At 44.9% G+C, this 20,062-nt stretch overlaps 1 protein-coding gene across 2 annotated transcripts in view; it reads left to right on the forward strand.

Moving 5' to 3' along the window:
• The window catches only part of LOC138296904 (cullin-9-like), a 360,394-nt gene that overhangs the window by 230,403 nt on the left and 109,929 nt on the right, over positions 1-20,062 (forward strand). For both annotated transcript variants that reach the window (XM_069236417.1, XM_069236416.1), the window contains exons 19-21: positions 10,491-10,596; positions 10,928-11,023; positions 18,816-18,991. In XM_069236417.1, coding sequence (XP_069092518.1) covers positions 10,491-10,596; positions 10,928-11,023; positions 18,816-18,991 — 378 coding nt within the window. The remainder of the gene's footprint in view (positions 1-10,490; positions 10,597-10,927; positions 11,024-18,815; positions 18,992-20,062) is intronic.

Raw genomic sequence — 20,062 nt, forward strand, 5'->3', positions numbered from 1 at the left:
TTGTTGACCTGTAGCATGCAGTGGGAAGGAGAGCTGTCACCGGCATGTACACATTAAAGGCTCAAGACCGATGCTGAAGTATGTATTCCGAGACGACTCACCTTGAGATCTGAATGGGATTTATGGGCAAGGAAAGTGTGCCCTGGCGGCGTAAGGGGTGGAAAGTACAAAAGCGATTTGAGTCCTGGGTTTGGAGAGTATGTTACGGGGGTTGGAGTAGGACTTTGCTGCAGTGTGACACTTTCATTGCTTTGATGGCCTGGCCTTGGGGGCTCATTGTGCGCTGATTATGTGTGCTCTTATTGTACTGTGCCAGGGTAAACACCAGTGTACAATACTGAGTGGCTGTGGCTGGTGTCATTCTTGCAAGTGGATTATGCAGCTTTTAATACATAATCCAACTGCAGACAAGCCCATGATTAGGTCTGGAATATCCACTGTTAAGCTGTCCATGGGCAGGGTTCCAGACCGTGTGTGCTATGTTTCATTGCCAGGGATATGTTCTTTGTTGGAAACAAAAGATAAAAACTTGGATCCTGTAGGAGGCTGGCCTGGCTTGTAGTGGTTACCAGAGGTACTTACACCTTGTGCCAGGTCCAGTTATCCCTTATTAGTGTAGAAGAGGTGTTTCTAGCAGCTTAGGCTGATAAAAGGTAGCTATAGCAGAGCAGTTTAGGCTGAACTAGAAGACATGTAAAGCTCCTACTATACCACTGGTGTCATATGCAAAATATCATAAGAAAACACAATACACAGAGTTACTAAAAATAAAGGTACTTTATTTTTATGACAATATGCCAAAAGTATCTTAGTGAGTACCCTCGGTATGAGGATGAGTTATATACACAAGATATATGTACACAAACCAAAATTAGGTAAGTAATAGCAAGAAAAGTAATGCAAGCAGTGTAAAATTACAGTAGATTGCAATAGGAGCACATAGATATATGGGCAACACAAACCATACACTCCAAAAGTGGAATGCGAACCACGAATGGGCCCCAAACCTATGTGGGCTTGTAGAGGGTCACTGGCACTGTAAGAAAACAGTGAGGGTTAGAAAAAATAGCCCACCCCAAGACCCTGAAAGGTAGGTGTAAATTGCACCTACTACCCCCAGAGAGCACAGAAGTCGTCATAGGGGGATTCTGCAGGAAGAACAAACACCAGCAATGCAACAACAGTGGATTTCTGGACCTGATTACCTGTAAGACAAGGGGACCAAGTCCAATAGTCGCGACAGTGTCGAGAGTGGGCAGGAGCCCAGGAAATGCCAGCTGAAGGTGCAAGGAAGCTGCCACCAGTTGGAAGAAGCTTGGAGTTCTGTAAGAAAGAAGAGGACTAGGGACTTCTCCTTTGCAAGACTGATGTCTCACGTCGCGAAGAGGTTTGCAGAGGTGTTCCCACGCAGAAAGACCGCAAACAAGCCTTGCTAGCTGCAAGGGTCGAGGTAGAGGTTTTTGGGTGCTGCTGTGGCCCAGGAGGGACCAGGATGTCGCCACTTGGAGGAGGAGACAGAGGGGCGCCCAGCAACTCAGGGAGCACTCACAGAAGTAGGCAGGCAGCACCCGCAAAAGTACCTGAATAGGCACTTGGAAGGAAAGTGAACCGGAGTCCACGCGAAGTCACCAAAGGGAGTCCCACGATGCCTGCATTAGCAGGGGGAAGATTCCGTCGACCCACGGGAGATTTCTTCAGAGCTCCTGGTGCAGGGTGAAGGCAGGCTACACCCAGAGCATGCACCACCTGGAAACAGTCGAGAAAGCCAGCAGGATTAGGCGCAACAATGTTGCTGGTAGTCTTCTTGCTACTTTGTTGCGGTTTTGCAGGCGTCCTGGAGCAGTCAGTGGTCGATCCTTTGGTAGAAGGTGATGCGGGAGATGCAGAGGAACTCTGGTGAGCTCTTGCATTCGTTATCTGAAGAATTCCCCAAAACAGAGACCCTAAATAGCCAGAAAAGGAGGTTTGGCTACCAAGTTAGGAGGATTGGCTTCCAAGAGAGGTAAGAGCCTGTCAGAAGGAGCCTCTGACGTCACCTGCTGGCACTGGCCACTCAGAGCAGTCCAGTGTGCCCCCAACACCTCTGTTTCCAAGATGGCATAGGTCTGGGACACACTGGAGGATCTCTGGGCACCTCCCCTGGGAGGTACTGGTCAGGGGAGTGGTCACTCCCCTTTCCTTTGTCCAGTTTCGCGCCAGAGCAGGGCTGGGGGATCCCTGAACCAGTGTAGACTGGCTTATGCAGAGATGGGCACCATCTGTGCCCATCAAAGCATTTCCAGAGGCTGGGGAAGGCTACTCCTCCCCAGCCCTTCACACCTATTTCCAAAGGGAGAGGGTGTAACACCCTCTCTCAGAGGAAATCCTTTGTTCTGCCTTCCTGGGCCAAGGCTGCCTGGACCCCAGGAGGGCAGAAACCTGTCTGAGGGGTTGGCAGCAGCTGCAGTGGAGACCCCGGAAAGGCAGTTTGGCAGTACCTGGGTACTGTGCTAGAGACCTTGGGGATCATGGAATTGTCCCCCAATACCAGAATGGTATTGGCGTGAGAATTCCATGATCTTAGACATGTTACATGGCCATGTTTGGAGTTACCATTGTGACGCTATACATAGGTAGTGTAAAGGTGTCCCCGCACTCACAAAGTCCGGGGAATTTGCCCTGAACGATGTGGGGGCACCTTGGCTAGTGCCAGGGTGCCCACACACTAAGTAACTTAGCACCCAACCTTTACCAGGTAAAGGTTAGACATATAGGTGACTTATAAGTTACTTAAGTGCAGTGTAAAATGGCTGTGAAATAACGTGGACGTTATTTCACTCAGGTTGCAGTGGCAGGCCTGTGTAAGAATTGTCAGAGCTCCCTATGGGTGGCAAAAGAAATGCTGCAGCCCATAGGGATCTCCTGGAACCCCAATACCCTGGGTACCTCAGTACCATATACTAAGGAATTATATGGGTGTTCCAGTATGCCATTGTGAATTGGTAAATTTAGTCACTAGCCCGTTAGTGACAAATTTGGAAAGCAGAGAGAGCATAGCCACTGAGGTTCTGGTTAGCAGAGCCTCAGTGAGACAGTTAGTCATCACACAGGGAACACATACAGGGCACACTTATGAGCACTGGGGTCCTGGCTGGCAGGGTCCCAGTGACACATACAACTAAAACAACATATATACAGTGAAATATGGGGGTAACATGCCAGGCAAGATGGTACTTTCCTACAGATCCCGAAACATGTATTGATAGACGGGCCATAGAGCCAGGCGCTACAGTGCACAATGATCATCTGATCTTAGAGGCCTGGGAGGTTGAGTGCGCACTGAGAGTCTGGACGCGATCCAGTGCAATGACTTATACTGATTATGAAATGTGGATTTTGGGTTTTGCTAGACTGACCTGAATAGTTAATCATTAAGGGCAAAATGTTCACGGTGAGGGTGGGGAGATAGTTCTAGGGGCCTGGGTGGACACTAGATGGCTCATGGCTAGATGTGGGTGAAGTCAAGAGACTCCACTTTCCTTCACTCCCTCAACCACTTTTATCTTTTCTGTTCATGTGCCATTCCTCGCTCATACTCGGGACTTTCTCGTACACCATCTCTTCCATGTCTCGCACTCTGCACTTGCCCATAACTCACTAAATCTTCACTTATCCGCACAACGTACTCCGAGTGCATACATTTGTTCACCTAGTCACCTACCTTCCTGCCCTCTTAGACTTCCCCTTTGTCCCTCTCTTTCTCCGTTGTGCACTTCTACTCCTCATTACCACTGCCCAGTCCTCCTGACTCCCTCTTTCTCCCTCACCACCATCCCATTTGTAGAGATACTCCCGAATCACGCTTATTCTCATCCTCAAGTCCTCACCTCCCAAAAATACTTGGGCTCCCTTGTTGCTGTCCCTTTTAACTCTTCCCTTGCCTCCCTAATCCTGGTAGAAACATGAATTCACTGCTCACCTGGTGCAGGAACAGAACATTAATTTTACAGAAAGATGATTTAAATGATATGAAATATGTATTTTTCAAAATCAGGTGGAAGCTTCATAAGATAAATAATACAGAGCAGTTCCCAACCTTTTGACTTCTGTGGTCCCCACTTTATCATTCCTGGAACTTGGGGACCCCCACTGAATTATTATTGGTATCCAGGGACCCCCACTGAATCATTACTGGAAGCCTGGGACCTCGGTCTAAGCATTGTTGATGATTTGAAATGCAAAACAATATACAGAAATAAGCATTTCTTCAAACGTACTCCAATGATAACACATTTTATTTGCAAACAAACATGAATAAAAAAATAAAATAAAAAATGAGATTTTAAATAGGAAAGTTGGAGCTTTTCTAAAATCAGTTGAAGGCACACCTCACCCAGGCTACATTCTGTTTGATGCACCTGCACTCCTCCCATGAATCAATCTGGGAATCCAAACTCATAGTTGTCAAGTTTCTTAGGTCCATGTGAGATGTGTGCTCCAGTCCAGGTTTTTCCTTTGAATTCTGAGACTGGAAATCCTGTTTTATAATGGAATAAATTAAACTACAAGTCTCCGAATTTAATGGAAAACCAGCATATCGCTCATGGATCTGGGAAACTTGGCAGCCCTGCTAATTTAATTTTTAGCCTCCAATTTCAAATTTCTTGACATTTACAGTGCATTTTAACAATGTACATATAGCCACTTTATGTAATGCATGTTATTAATCTGCTAATATTATTTAATTATCTAAGCAGCCGGGACCCCCTGAGAAGGCTTCATGGACCCCCAAGGGTCCCTGGACCACAGGTCGGGAACCACTGATATAGAAAATACTTACTCTACAGTATTGGGGTTTTCATTGCTTCACATACTTGAATCATTTCCATCATCACCCTGGGAGTCCCACGTAACAATCAAACAGCAGTATCTGTCACTAAAGGCTTGAGAGGCTTGTGAACACTCAGTGTAGTAGTCAAACAGCTTTGAAAAGAAAGTCCTAGACTTTGGCCGGTCCGATCTCGGCGCTCTGAACATCACTTACCCCAGAGGCTACCTCAGATTTTTTGCAGCATTTCTTGTGAAATGGAGTCTCATCAGAATTTTATTGACTGTTCAATTTAATTAAAATCATTACAGTAAAAAAATTATACATGAATCTCTCCCGTCCATCACCTCCCAACCCTTACAGATAAAAAGTATAATACAAACAAATTGGCAAATCCATCTTATTTCCACATTTCATTCATAAACTACCTTTGACCTCTTAAACGTTCCCCCCCGCCCCCTGTTGGCTGCCTCCTTAGAATTAAATGCCAGAGAGGACCGCCTTTAGTAATTACCCTGCATGAGCAGAAATAAACCTCAGTAATATCGTACTTGAGCCATTGGTGATAATTGCACTAATCCCGTTATTGCGCTCACTGTTACCATATACAGGCCCAAAGTGAGTCTTCCGTAAGTATTTCACTGACCTGAAGCACAGAGGATTGCACTTACCATACTCAAAGGCAGCTTTCAATAAGTATTGCACAACTTACTTTATTGAACTAAACGTCCTGTAACATCGTCTATCTCATCAGAGGTCTGCTCGATCTTCTAAAAAGTAATTTTCTGATTTCTTACTGCATTTTCATCTCTACTGGCCCTTATCATTAGCGGACCGACTTTACAGTTGGATGCTAGTTCGATTAATTGCTACAGAAAGGAGGAGTCCCCAAAAATTAATCTTCAGGATCAGGAGCTCCTATGCTAAAAAGCGACTGGATGTGGAAATCCCTATAAGAAATGAATTTACTGCTTCTACTGTCATTGTAAGGCCAAAGACTGCCAGGGTGTTTTCTGCAAGAATACTTGAATGCTACAGAAGTCAGTCTTCTGAGGAGGCTCCAGAAGAAAGTTTGGCCTGATGACCCACCTTCTGAGGATGAAGCCCATCCTTCAGCTAAAAAGCCTAAACAATGTCACCCTGATCAAGGTAGGGTGCCTAAAGCTGAGGCCTCAGTTGAGAACATTGCCTCTACCTTCAGGTAGTTCTTGCTTAAGGCCTTAAATATGTCTGATGATGCTGGGCAGGCCAGTAAAACCACAATTTGAGGTATGGTTTTATGTAAAGTGGCAGATTACCCTCTACCACTCTTCTGTCGATTACCTCTCTGCCATGTACGTTAGTGCCACCATTGAGCGCTTCTCCACTGCTGAGGACTTATCCATGAACTTCGAGCATCTCATTGATGATCACTCCTCTACTGATGACTTCAGTGTCTGCACCATTGGCGATTTCATTATCAACACCTGGCGCAAAGAACTACAACAAAACCTTGACAATGGCATAGCCCAAAAGCATTGGTAAATGCATTAGGTTTTGCCTATGGGATTACATGCATTTACCAATGGGATTAATAATAAGAGGTGTGGGAGCAGCGTATGAGTGAGGGAGAATGGTGTGAGCGCTCTCTGTGCAGGGTGAGTGGTGTATTAATGACAGCTGATAAGGGTGCACGGTGAAAGTGTCTGAATGCAGGGTGATTGAAGTGTATTCAGTGCAGATTGAGACTTGTGTGAGTGTATGTACACGGTGAGAGATGTTACCCTGTGCAAGGTAAAAGGTGAGCAAGTACAGGGTGAGCGGTATGGCAATAGTATACGTGCAGGATGAGCGGTTTGAGTTCATGGTGAGAGCTGTAGGTGGAGGGAGAGAGGAAGGTGAGTGGTGTGTGAGTGCAGTCAGCGCTGTGTGATTGGCAGGTGAGCAGTATCTGATGTCAGGGTGACTGCAGAGTAAATAATGAGTGAGTGTGCAGGGTGAGCGGTGTCTGAGAGCAGGTGAAAGGTATGTAAGTGTTGTGCAGAATACCTTTTTATAATACATAGTGCTAAATAATTAGATAAATAATGCTGCAGCAGTTAAATATTTTTTTGCATTGTCCCCCTAGTTAAAAAAAAAAAAAAAAAAAATAACATTTATTCTGACCACTCTTTGTGAAGATAACATTTATTTCGACCACTCAGGCAGATTTATTGTAACCTTTATTGTAACCTAGGGAGGCTGGCCTGCAGACATTTAGCGAGGATGTGCTCATTCCTTGCCCTGATTTCACCATTTAAAACCTGTGTGGTGTTATTGGCTGGTTTGGTTACAGTCGCCACTGTGAAGCTCTAAGTTGATCTCCGTAACACAGCACGCTTACAAGGCTGACATTCAAAGCCGTGAGTGTGCGTGATGTGTCCGCGGTGCACTTTTGTGGAGGACGGAAAGGCCGTGTTTGAGTTGCGACAGAGGCAAAGAATGGAGCTAAGTCACTTTAGATTAGCTAAACCTGACGGATGCGATTTATTGCGCATTAGTAAAGAGATATGGACAGTGCGGGCTAAGCCGAGCTATCGCACTGCTGTTGGTTCATTAATGGTGCTAAGGAGTACATGTCAAATTTAAATTAGGTTAAATGAATTTAAAACACATATAGTGTGGCCAAAAGCAACTAATGTGAAAGAAAGAAAATTGTGTACTAAAACATCATCAGGCAGTTAGGTATTCAAATACAAAAAGATACATTTCCAAAACTTATTTCAGCCATAAGATCACACATGACATGCATTGTTTAAGGAATTACAAATTACCTTGTCCTTGGGCAAACATTCCACCTAACAAGTAAGAAACACCTGGATTGGACTGGAACTAGTTAGTGCATTGCCATCTGAATAAAATAGACACTTGTTGTAAAAGAGGCCAGGAAGCTTAACAAGCAGAAACAGAAATGACTTGCAGGCGTTGTGGACGACGGGGTTCAGGGCTGAAGGCGAGGCTTGATGAACGATGCGTTCCAAGCCTTGTGTAACGATAAATAAAAGTTATAGCAACAAGAGAACAAGGAGAAGACTAGAACGCTGACCTTTGTCGGCAACAAGACACCCACAAGGAGAATACATAAAGAGTGGATAACAAATAAAACAAGCACAGCTCTGGCACTGTACAGCCAAAACATAAAAAAATTCCCCAAAAGCAGATGTAAACAGTACTTGGGCCTTGGGACACTGAAAGAGCAAACAAATGAGGAAGAACAGGAAATAGTATGCTACAGCCAGTAGAAATGAAGGAACAGTAAGTGGCAAGGACAGGAACCAATGAAAAGCAAGGGGCGGGATGTAAGCCCCTTTTAAGATAATTATTAACAGAAGATTTCACAAGCACAGCGCAAGAGCTGTGCAGGCAAAACCGAAAAATTAGTTTTCTTTGATTATTGCAGAAAAGGGAGTGCCAGCTACCCTTTACCCTTTGGGTAATACTTTAGGTCATCCTTTCACCCTTCTAACATTCAAGGGGCCAAAGATGATTCGGAAAGTACAGCTTGGCACAGCCAGAAGACCAACAGGGCTATAAGTAAAATGTCAGGACCCAGATGATAACGGAGATGATGATGGTGTTTGGACTGCTGATTCAGAGCACAGGTGACATAGGTCACAAAACACACCATTCTTATCTTGAGGATAAGAAACATCTGCACTGGGCACATCCATTCATCCACATTATATTAGTCATTATGAGCAATGGTGTGTGAAACCATTATCAGAGTACCCCAATGTTACATTAAATGATGGACTTACTCTAAACTTCATTGAATGATAAGAGTATCCATACCAACCATAGCAACCACCACATCCCCCTCCTGAGCCGCAACTGATCAAAACATTTTAAAAACCAGCTGCACCTCCAGCTCGTTTCCACCTGTCGGCCCAGTTCCACGGGTTTGCCATGGCAGTGCGTATACTTGTGAAGAGGAAGGATAGCTTTTAGATGATGCTCCCTGAGTGCATGAAAGCAGGATGGCTGTTGTTCCTGTAAAAGGAGGTCCATCTCCAGCTTTCCCAGGTTTGCCTCGGAATGTCATATCCGAGTTTCACTCATTGCCTGAAAGAGCTTCCACTGTCTTTTCTGTATGATTTCCACGAGCTGTGATGAGAAATAGTGAAGCACACCCCAGTTATAGACCACATTTGGCAGCACCAACTCACGCAAGATCCACACTCTGTCCCTGAAAAAGGTGCCACATCTGGACCACACAAATGCCGCGCTCTTCTGAAGGCCCTGTTATAAGGCTGGCTACCGTCATACGGCTTCCATTGTGGCCGTGCAAGCCGCACAGCCAAGGTCCTGCAGACCAGCATCACTTTGTGCCACTCCTGATTGTGAGCATAGAAAGATGGATGCTTTTGGTAAGAGGGTTTCTGCAATGGCTGCATCCTCTATAAATGGCCTGTTTGGATGTCAAATAGATGGCAGTTACTGAGGCACTTTGCTCTCTGGGTGTCTTAAAATGTCCACTTTCAAGGCGGTTACTACTGATGCCAACAGCAGCAGCAACAACTATATTACAACACAGCTCAATATTATTTTCCAGCCAGAACAACTTAAGAATCCTTCTACTGCAAACAGCAGGAAAAGGAAAGGCAATTCACAGTCCAGACAGCAGGATACACGCTGTGGTTGACATCTTATCAGAACTGATTACCAAAACTGCAGTGGAACCCTCTTGGTGGCAGGGTTTCGTACTGCTACCTCTGTAGGAATTTCGTAACTTTTGACAGATTGGTACTTGAGGGTGGTCTGTTTTAGCCACATGTTAGAATATGTCCGGCAGCCGCCGCAGTACCCACCAAAGAAGGTGATGTACCAACATCTTCATCTACTGCAGCCTGAGATCCGTACCATTATGAAAAGAATATTCCCAAGAACTTGTCACTCAAGCCCATTGAAACAAGGTGTTCTACTCCAGATCTTTCCAAAGAGTGACGTCATATCCTAGATCCACATCAATTAGACACATTTCTCAGGGAGCAGTCAGAACTGCCACGGCTACTCTAGGAAGGCTTATTTTATGGTGGCACTTGACCTTCAAGATGCTGAGTTGCATTTCCTGACACAGCCAAACATCGAAGATCCAGGATGACAAAGTTCACAGCACAGGATGTCCCTGGTTTCATCTTCCATGTTGGCAGGCAGAGCAGTGAGTGAAGAATCTCCTGACCCTGGGATCTGCGCAGTACTAACACCTCCAGCCTGATTTGTCATCTCCTTTCACCCTTCCGTGGCTCCTTTGGCTCACAGTGCCCCGCCCCTTTCTTCTTTCATTTCTCCTGCCCGTGATGTTACCTCATCCTCGCTATCTTTAATCACAATAAACAAGATGTCACTGGTGCCCAATTTAAAAATAAGAAACTTGTTTCCATCGTCCTTGTACAGCATTTCATTGCTCTCTTGCAGGGTTCTCTCTATCGAGTCTGAATTTATTTTTGAGGCTTCGTGGAACTCTATGGTTAATCAATGTGGGCTGCCTTTAGAATATTGAATTCCGGGCACCATTGTGCTTAGCCTGTAATACAATAGAAACCCTTCTCTGTAACCTCCTTCTCTGCAACCTCTGTGCAGCTGTTTGAGTAAAGAGAAATGAAGATAGTATACCGTGTCTGCCATTACCGACTGCCTTCTCTTATCCCTCCGATCACCCCCACAGGCAGCTGATCCTTCTAGTCGCTAGCGAAGATTCCAGCTACATGCCAGCCCGGGTCGTAGTCGTCGGAGGAGAGACACCTTCAAGTATCAACACGGAGCTAAACACGGTGAGTATGTGGCAGTGGATCAAGACCTGATAGGAACGCTGCCGCCCATAACACTAAACATACTAAATCTGCAGAGAGTGGTTGAAATGCAGAATATGTCACTACTCTGATTTCAGTACCAAATAATACCCTCAACTCTGATTGACTGAAGTATCTTTGAACACAGCGCTTAGTGTTCCTGTGCTCTGATCCATATTTTATTGTGTGCCTTCTGAGCCAGCGTCTGAACATACCATTTGCCTCCTACAGCGCTGTGCAGGCCGTACCAGTCCTGATCCATACTGTTATTCCCCTTTGGTGTCTCTGACTTGGCCTTGTATTTTTTCAACAGGTGAACATTCCCGCTACTGCTAGCCGTGTAGTCTTATTAGAAAACTTGACTCGGTTTTGGCCTATTATCCAGATCAAAATCAAGCGTTGTCAACAGGTGAGTGACCCCTAAAGCCCTGTACATGCAGTATATTGACAAAACGCAAGTCATGTTATTGTTACTTGGCTTTTGGTGGCGTACAGTGACAATCCTAATATAATGCCAAAGGTACAGAGAGTGAGAGAAGTGGTATTGATTGTTTCCTCTGTTATAACCAATAAGCCACCTTTAATCTTCCCTTACAAGAATGTGCCAATTCTCCAGTATTTGTATCTTTCATAGATTTACATGATTGACTCCTAGTCGCAAAATGGGCAATAAATCAATGTTCACATAGCGTGGGCTAGTTCAGAGAGATTCTCTGGGCCTTTTGTCCAAATCCCTAATTGCTAGGCTGCAGTGTAAAATGAAGAAAGAGCAGAGCTTAGCAAGTTTGATTTCACCAGCTTAGGCCAGACAACCTTGTGCTCGGAGCTGTTGAGAAGGTCCATCAGTCTAATCTGTATTCTCTAATACACAAGAATACACTGTTCCAGGAAAGAAAAGTAAGTCCACCAGGCACTCCTCTGTCTAAAAACAAGACCCTTCCTTGATCAATAAATTGTGGTTATTTAGAGGGTTTTGAGCCAATTCTATCTCCCTTTTTTTTTTACTCTCCTATTCTTAGCTTGCCTGTAGGTTGGAATTCTTCCCTACATCTCATAGTACGGCACAGAGTATTAATAAAAGATCTCTGGCAAAGAGCCCCCTTTATGTGGTGCCCGTCAGACATTGCAGCGCCAGTCTGACGAGGAGCAAGCCCAATGATGAAGCATGACATCCAGCTGGATGTGTGAGGGCTCTTGCTTCTAGATAGAGGAGTGCCTGTGGACTTACTTTTCTTTCCTGGAGCAGTGCATTCTTGTGTATTGGTATCATTTGTTGGGAGGCTGTACACTGGACCATTAATCTCCCTGTCCCTCTAAATGTTTTATAATCTATATCCTCATCAGCTCTCTTTAGATAACGGGAAAGTGCTGTAACACAACCCATAGTCCTTACAATTGAGGGCCCTGCTGCTCAGCTCATGCATAGCTGACAGGTACTCCACCACAAATGTAATGGATTATGGGAATATGAGCCTGATGGTTCTTGCCTCATGCTGTGCCAAACCACCAAAATAGTCCGACCTGGCAGACTGGCCCCAGGCAAACAGGATAATGTCCACCAGTTCAGCGGGTTAATCAAACCCTCTCAGTTGGTTCAGCTCAGTCTTCGTGCATGAGGTGTAGGTTGTGGAAGTTCTGGTGCAGAAACCTGTTGCTAACACAGGAAGTCCTTCAGAAGAGGAAGATGGAATATGGGACAAATGCTCATGAGGTCGGCGTACCACATTCTTAGCCCGATCCTGATCAGGGTGATATCAGCCGGGTCCCCTGTCTGAACTTCTTCAGAACTGGGGGTAAAAGAGGCTTGGTGGAAAGGCATGCAGGAGACTGCAGCCTCACTGTTGGCTGACCGAGCCTCCCAGGGAGGCTTGGGCAGGAATCTCCAGCACATAGCAACCCAACACTTTAACGTCTGTACTAGTGGGAAGATCTAATCCAAAACACCCTACTGGACAAAGATGCCTTGAACTTTTCCATATGCATACGCTATTTGTGGTCAGACAGATGACGCCTGTGTCTATTGAAAAAATTCAAGATTTCGTACCACCCTGTTTGTGCTGATGTAGGCTGTCCTTTTCAGAACTTTGTTCAGAATTCCTTAACTAAAATCTTCAATGGAAGGATTCAAGAGTTATTCCTCCCAGGGTTCCTCCAGCTCCAGTATGGAACCTTAATATTGTCCTTACTAGACCTTTTGAACCCATGCACTCCTGTTCTTTGCAATTTCTTTCATGGAAAGTTGCCTTTTTAGTGGCTATCACTACAGCGTGTAAATGAGAAACAAGCTTTCACTTTAGAGGAACCTTGTTTCCAAGTACATAAAGATAAGAGTAGTTCTTAGAACAAACATTACATTTCTCCCAAAGTTAGTTTCACCATTTTACATTAACCATTCAGTTGAGTTACCTGTTTTTTCCCACAGCCAGACTCAGTCGCTGAAAGAGCTCTGCACACATTACATGTTAAACTAGCGCTTACGTATTGCATTGACAGGACAATACGTTTTAAAAAATCAAAACAACTTTTTGTAGCATTTTCAATGCGTTACAAGGGTAATCCCATTTCGAAAAACGGATTAGGTAGATGGATAATCAAGTGTATTAAAACTTGTTATCTTAAAGCTAAAAGAAAATTACCTACAGTTCCTGGAGAACATTCCACCAGGAAAAAGGTGGTTCTATGGCCTTTTTAGGAAACATCCCAATAGCAGATATTTGTAAAGCTGCTACCTGGTGTACACCACACACATTTACTAAACACTATTGTGTAGATGTTTCAGCTCGTCAACAAGCAAATGTTGGCCCATCAGTGAACACTTTTGCAAGCTGTTCCAACTCCTAGAAGCTAGTCACTGCTTGCTGGGAGGGGACTGCTTTACAGTCTGTGCAAAGCATGTGTATCTACAGCTACACATGCCACAGAACAGAAAATGTTAATTACCCAGTAGAGGATGTCCATGCAGGGTAGCTTATACCTTGCATGGACGTCCTTTATCTCATTTACTATCTGTCTGTCTACACTCCATATCTCACGCCCGGTGGGAAAACAATCTAACAAGGGACTCAGTGTCCATGCTCTATTAGTCAGTCAGGGAATTTGTAAAGCGCACAACTCAACCGTGAGGGTCTCAAGGTGCTGGGTGGGGGAGGTAGGTGGGGGGAGGAAGGGTTGCTACTGCTCAAACAGCCAAGTCTTGAGATGTCACCTGAAGGTAAGTAGTTCCTCAGTCTGACGCAGGTGGGTGGGATGAGTGTTCCACATCTTGGCGGTAAGGTGCGAGAATGACCTGCCGCCAGTGGTTGGATGGTGGCGAAGGCGAGGTCAGCGGAGCTGTTTGGTCGGGGTGTAGGAGAGCCATCTGTTGAGGTGTTGTGGTCCGGTGTTGTGTAGTGCCTTGTGAGCGTGGGTGAGAAGTTTGAAGGTGATTCTCTTGTTGACGGGGAGCCAGTGTACGTCTCGCAGGTGGGATGTGCTTGTGGCATTGGCGGGGGATGTCCAGGATGAAGCGTGCGGAGGGGTTCTGGATGCGTTGCAGCCTTTTCTGGCATTTGGCCGTGGTTCCTGGCATTGCTGTAGTCCATGCTCAGTATCACTCGATCTCGTGACTTGAAAAGATTCTTCTAAGAAAAACAACTTCTAACATTCCAACCGAACACTAGATGACGGACTTATGCAAAGGATGTGAATCTACAGCACTACATGCCATGAACAGATGTCTACTGTGTAAGCAACATTTTCCTTCTTCAGGATTCCGAGATTTGGATACTCCTTTGGTTTTGGAAAAGATCATCAAAGAACTCCTCGAAGGACTATTAAGTTGTCCAGCGAGCAAGTGTAAGTGCAAAACCTTTCTAAGCCAACTGTTGAACGTCTGTTTCAGCCTGTCCTCCAAGCAGACATTACACATCTGCCTTGGAAAAACGCTAATCCATTAGCTCTCAAATTGCCGAGAGAGAAAGTGAAATACAGGCCTTTACAATCAACAACCCACTTGTAACGTTCCAGAAGAGCAAAGTTATTCTGTGCCCAAGTTAGAGATTTACACCACAAGTGCCACCTGATGTTTATCTCTGTGAACTGCTGGAGTTAAGGACAATCTTTCAGAATTCACCTTTGCTTGATATATAAATACGTCTCAAGTTCCTCATAGGCAGAACAAAAACGTTCAGAAAATCTGAAAAGCTTTTTGTATCTTTTGGTTCTCCTCAGATGGGTTACTCTATCAGAACAGGTATTTCTAGATGTATAGCGACGGCTATTTCCCCCTAAAGCTGGTCGTCTTCTCAAGGTTACTGTGGGATGGCTGGACTGGACCACTGTAGACGGGAGTTCCTTTAACTGATATATGCCGCGTGGCAACATGGAAAAGCTACCACACCTTCTTGGCAACCTAGTGCCTTGATGCTTAGCTGTCCAGAGAATCTGCGTTTGGGCAAAACGTTCTACTACATCTGTTTCAATAGGTGATCTTGTTTCCGGGGTATGCAAAATATTTGTAAATATGCTTACATTGTGTGTAGAAATGACATGTTAACTCTTGCACGCTTGCTTAGTGCTCTGATGTAAGCACATGGATCTGTGAAAGATCTAGTGGTGGAAAAGAAACCAGTTACCTGTAACTGTAGTTCTCGAGTGCTGATATTTTTCAAGGATTCTCATGCGAGATTCCTCTTTCCTTTCACACTTTTTTCAGAATCTGAGCCAAGGTGGCCGCTCAGGGATTGTTGTTCATAGTGATGGCATTTGATTGACTTAAGCTTGTGCCTTTCTCTCTGATGCTGTTTGGTTTTCAGGTAATTCAGGCCTTTGGTAACTACTGGCCTTTGAGCACTTCTGAGACTAATTTGGTTAGTTGTGGACTTCCCTGTATTTTCTCACGCCTGGTTGTACGAGCAGATGTCCGATCCATTGAGGGCTGCTGCAAGGCAGTCCTTTAGCTTCTCTCTTCTTTAGTACTTTTTTTTGTAGTATTGTCCATTTGAATGAGCATTTTGTTGATTCTAACTGACGTCAGATTTGGGGAGGCTAGATGTGCGTTGATTGCCAACTTGGCACACTAGGTTTCATAGTCTCCAAAACTGCCATAGAAGCTGGACTTTACTAGACAGTTGTCCCGATAGGCATTCACGTACGACTACGTACTCCAGATTAAACAGCCACCTCTTAGTTCTGGCAGGATTCTCTGCAGCTGCTTAGGGCTGATATCCCCATCCTTTTCTCTTGTCTATACCTTTGCATCTCTGAAAAGCCACATTCGTATTCTGATATTGCTGCTGCTACTAAAGGTGAAACCCAGTTTTTGGAGATGCTGGATTACAAACCCATTGGGTAAACCGATGAAGAGTGCACAAGGACATCCTTTCTGTCTTTGCCTCAGTCCTACTAACATACTGGCATCAACCTCTCACCTAAGAAGTCCCTTGTAAACTATCTTCATCACATCGTCTCTCCGGTCTCTGTGGAGATAGCATCAGTGTGCTCCACCGATACGCACAAGATGGAAGGTGATGAGATGGTCACACAGGGGACAATCTCCTTGTCCAGAGGTGGAGATGGTGAGCAGGTTCACACATATCTTTTCTTTATTTACCAAAGCAATCCAGAAGTCTGGAATAGGATTCTAGAATAAGAACATAGGTCTAGATTACGTACCCTCGCTGTGATGCTTTACTGAATCAGAACATAAATGTTTTATTAGATGGCTTTCCAGCGCCCGGGACCAAGGAACGTTCCGGATCAGGGTATTGTCACGTTTAGGTGTTTGAGCCAGAGTCTTAACTGCTGCTTGGCTCCGGGAGCGCTCCATCCTGCTGACTTCCAGCTCACAGGACTCGGCAGATGTTTTCTGGATCGCTCTTTTGCTGTTGGCTGGGTGTCGTGAATTCTATCTTCAGCGGCATCTTGTTCTTACGTCTGTTGTGCTAGAGTACCAATCCTTGAAAATTATCTATTTTATGTCCAGGTATGAGTTTACTTTGAGGAAGTTTTTTCTTGTTGTTCAGTTGCTTAGTAGCCCAAGTTAAGAAGGCTTCCAGAAGCATCCAGGGCGTACTTTTTGTTTTAGGTATACAAAGCTGTTCAGAAGACCATTTCAGTGCGTTACAATGTACTCATCCTGTTGCTTGCTCTGAGTGGTTCCTGCGTAGATCTTAGCGTCTATTGGGGTTTCAGCTTGGTCATGTTATCTACCTGCTGCAGCTCACCACCTTCTCCTGCGGACGCCAGTGACAGCTAGTTGACCTTTTGACTGATCCTACTGCTGAGTTCTTTGAATCAACTTGGAGTCTAAGCAGGCTCGATTGAACCTCAGGCCTTATCCACGCACTAAGTGAAGACACCACCCAACAGCCGCCAGGAAGCCTGCCTTTGAGAGATCTGTAAACAATAACTGAGCTTTCTTTGTACATATCTAAAAGAGTGAGTTTCCATTTTGTCAGCCATCTCCTTATCGCCTTTGTGACAGTTAAATGAAAATGCTAAACCAGGGGGTACTTTAGTTGAGAGCGTCCAGCGAACCAATTGAAAGTGTAGTAGAAAGAAATGGTCATCTCTTCTTCAATCCTGTATCCTTTGAGAAGGCGGCAGCCTGCTGTGATGCTGCCATGTCGGCCACAGGGCTGTGACTTCGGGCTGTCTTTTATTGCAAGAGAGCTATAGACTACTTTTCATTGAGGTTTTTCACTCTGAGTCATGAGAACCTAAGTGGAATCATCAACATCAAAACATGCACCAGTTAATTTCTGGATAGAAACCTTTACATCAACGAAAATCTGAATGTTGAGTGACTTTGGAGAAGCCTTCGAACACCATGAAAATCTAGCTTCACGGTGGACATACAACAAAACAGTACATCTCATGCATAAGTGCATGCACAACAGAAAACACATTACATTTCAAACATTCCTGACATGTTCAGAAAAACTGAGTGCATATAAATTGATAAAAATAGTTTTTGAAAGCATTACTCCTTTTCTTTAATCATGCATAGACAGCAGTACAACATAATATTAAACAGTGTCTCATTCTTTTTAATAATTTCTTATTAAACACTTTGGGCCTGATTTAGAGTTTGTTGGATGGGCTTACCTAGTCACAAACATGGCGCATATCTTGGCCTCCGTATTACGATTTCCATAGGATATAATGGGATTGTCAGACAGTGGACGGGATATCCATCCCGTTTGTAACGAAGTAACCCCCTACGCCAAACTCTAAATCAGCCCAAAGGACTTTCCGGAAGTAGTTACATTGATAAAATAGTTTACTGCAGTGTCAGTCTTCCTCGACTGCTAGGACAGTGAAATGATGGTCTGAGTAGTAGCTATGTCATCCTCTTTCCACCTTTCTGTAACTCAGGACAAGCAGAAATATGCTTTCTCGATCCTTTGGAGGGTGGAATTCCAGAATCTCTTGTCTGCATTTCAGACTTTCCCTTAGCTGCTTTAACTACATTTTTTGGCAAAATGAAGAGTTTCCCACAAACTGATTGTCCAGAATACAGAATATGGAAAGCATGTTACCGTCTCTATTGTATATGTCGAGCACACAGAGCCGCACGTACCTCTAGATGCCAGCCTGGTGACGGGAGAAAAGGGTCTGAAAATGTCCTAATAGTGGGGGAAAAAAAAGATGATCTTGATGCCAAGAGACGATTAGGGGTTATTGAACGATACAAACGCTGTTTTCCAAATAAGCATTTAGTAGTGAAAACGTCAAAAGACAAAAAGTAGTGTTGAGAGGTTGTGGAACCAAAGTGGTAACGTCAGCTGATGTGATTACTGGCAGTCAAGTGCATTGGGGTCTCCATTGGACATCAGTGCGCCTAAAACTGGCAGTGGCATTCAGTGTCTTTGGTGAATGAATATATCTGCCTATTTCTCTTAGAGACATGTAAAGATACATTAAACTGGAGAATGTGCTTACAAATATCATCGCAGCAGAACTGGCCTTTGTGGAAAAACAGTGATTAAAGTGATTAAAGACATGTTGACTGTTTAGGTAATGCTTGAAAGAATGTTCTGTCTGTTGGCAAAGTGTCCCAAGACCCTGCACATAGAAGGAACTAATCAGTGCTGATGGATTTAAATAAAGATCTCGTGATGGAGATCACATCTTGCTTATTTTCTCTAGACTGTTGTTAAGTTTTGGGCTACGATTGTAGTATTGGAAACACAAATGGCGCTTCTCATTTTGCACTGTAGGGCGGCATCGACACTCGCGTACATGGATTTGAGATCTTAGGACCGAAGCCCACCTTCTGGCCAGTGTTCAAGGAGCAGCTCTGCAGGCGCACTTACCTGTTCTACACCACAAAGGCCCACACCTGGTGCCAGGAGATATCTGAGGACCGGATGCAGCTGCTGCAGCTCTTCAGCAAGTAAGAGGCTCATTACATCGATGCTTTCTGTCCCAGGTATAGAGGGATATGAAAAAGAAAGTACACCGCTTAAGTTGCTTTGCTTTATGTATTTATATATGTAACCTACATCTAGTTTCACCAAGACCCAGCAGTAGATGGATCTAACCTCCTTACAAATAGCATACCCAGATTTCATTTATTCATCGTTTATGAAACAAAGAAACCAGCCTCGTTCTCTGCTCTGATTCTCACATCTTTCTTCTGGCCCTTCCTCCAGTGCCTTTTTCCTGGGGCTGGGAGACAGGTACAGTGAAGAAGTTCATCCACTTTTCTATTTCATTATGCTAATTATGTTTGCCTGCTTTGTTTGCTGATGCATCAGCAGTTAAGTATTAAAGATGTTGTGAGACAAATTATGTCTGGGCTTCTATGACATTGGCGCCTTTTATTCTCTTCCCCTCTAAGAGATCTGAACCTAGGCCACGATCCTTTGCAGAAGACCCCTGTCCCCTCCATGGGTTTCAGCCACAGAGGTTCCTTCTTGCCTCTTCCCATGGCTCTGACTCATCAGGATATCTTCATTGGGATCATTCACTCTCCTCACAACTGGCCTCTTTCTATTTGTATTTCAGAGGTGTGCCAGACTTCTTTTCGAGGTACTTCAGTCCCTGTACCAGCTGCGCTTGCCCCTACCCTGCCCACCCCCTCAATACTCCTCTGCTAGAGAGCAGGTCAGAGGCCCTGTTCTCAGCCTCCCTACGGGTCCCTGGTGTGGCCTCTTTCCCCAGATGTAAATTTCTTGTCTTGTCTGCTCCAGCAGTTCCTGCCGCTACTGCAGTGTCAGTGTTCCCCTTCTGCCTCTTTCAGGACCCGGCGCTCCGCTTGCTAAGAGGGCAAATGTCCTCTGTGCTCATTTTCCATCTTGTAAGGCCATCCGTTTACTACTGCGTCTCCTCCTCCTCTGTGGGGAGCACCTCCTCTTTCTTGTTTACACTCGGCCCCAGTGCCAGACACCAGGTGCGCATAGTCACCAGCGCTGGTTTATCTTCTCTGCCTTTGGCCCTGTAGGTAGATTGCAAGGGTGAGGGA

The sequence above is a fragment of the Pleurodeles waltl genome, chromosome 5, assembly GCF_031143425.1.
Source record: "Pleurodeles waltl isolate 20211129_DDA chromosome 5, aPleWal1.hap1.20221129, whole genome shotgun sequence".
NCBI lineage: Eukaryota > Metazoa > Chordata > Amphibia > Caudata > Salamandridae > Pleurodeles > Pleurodeles waltl.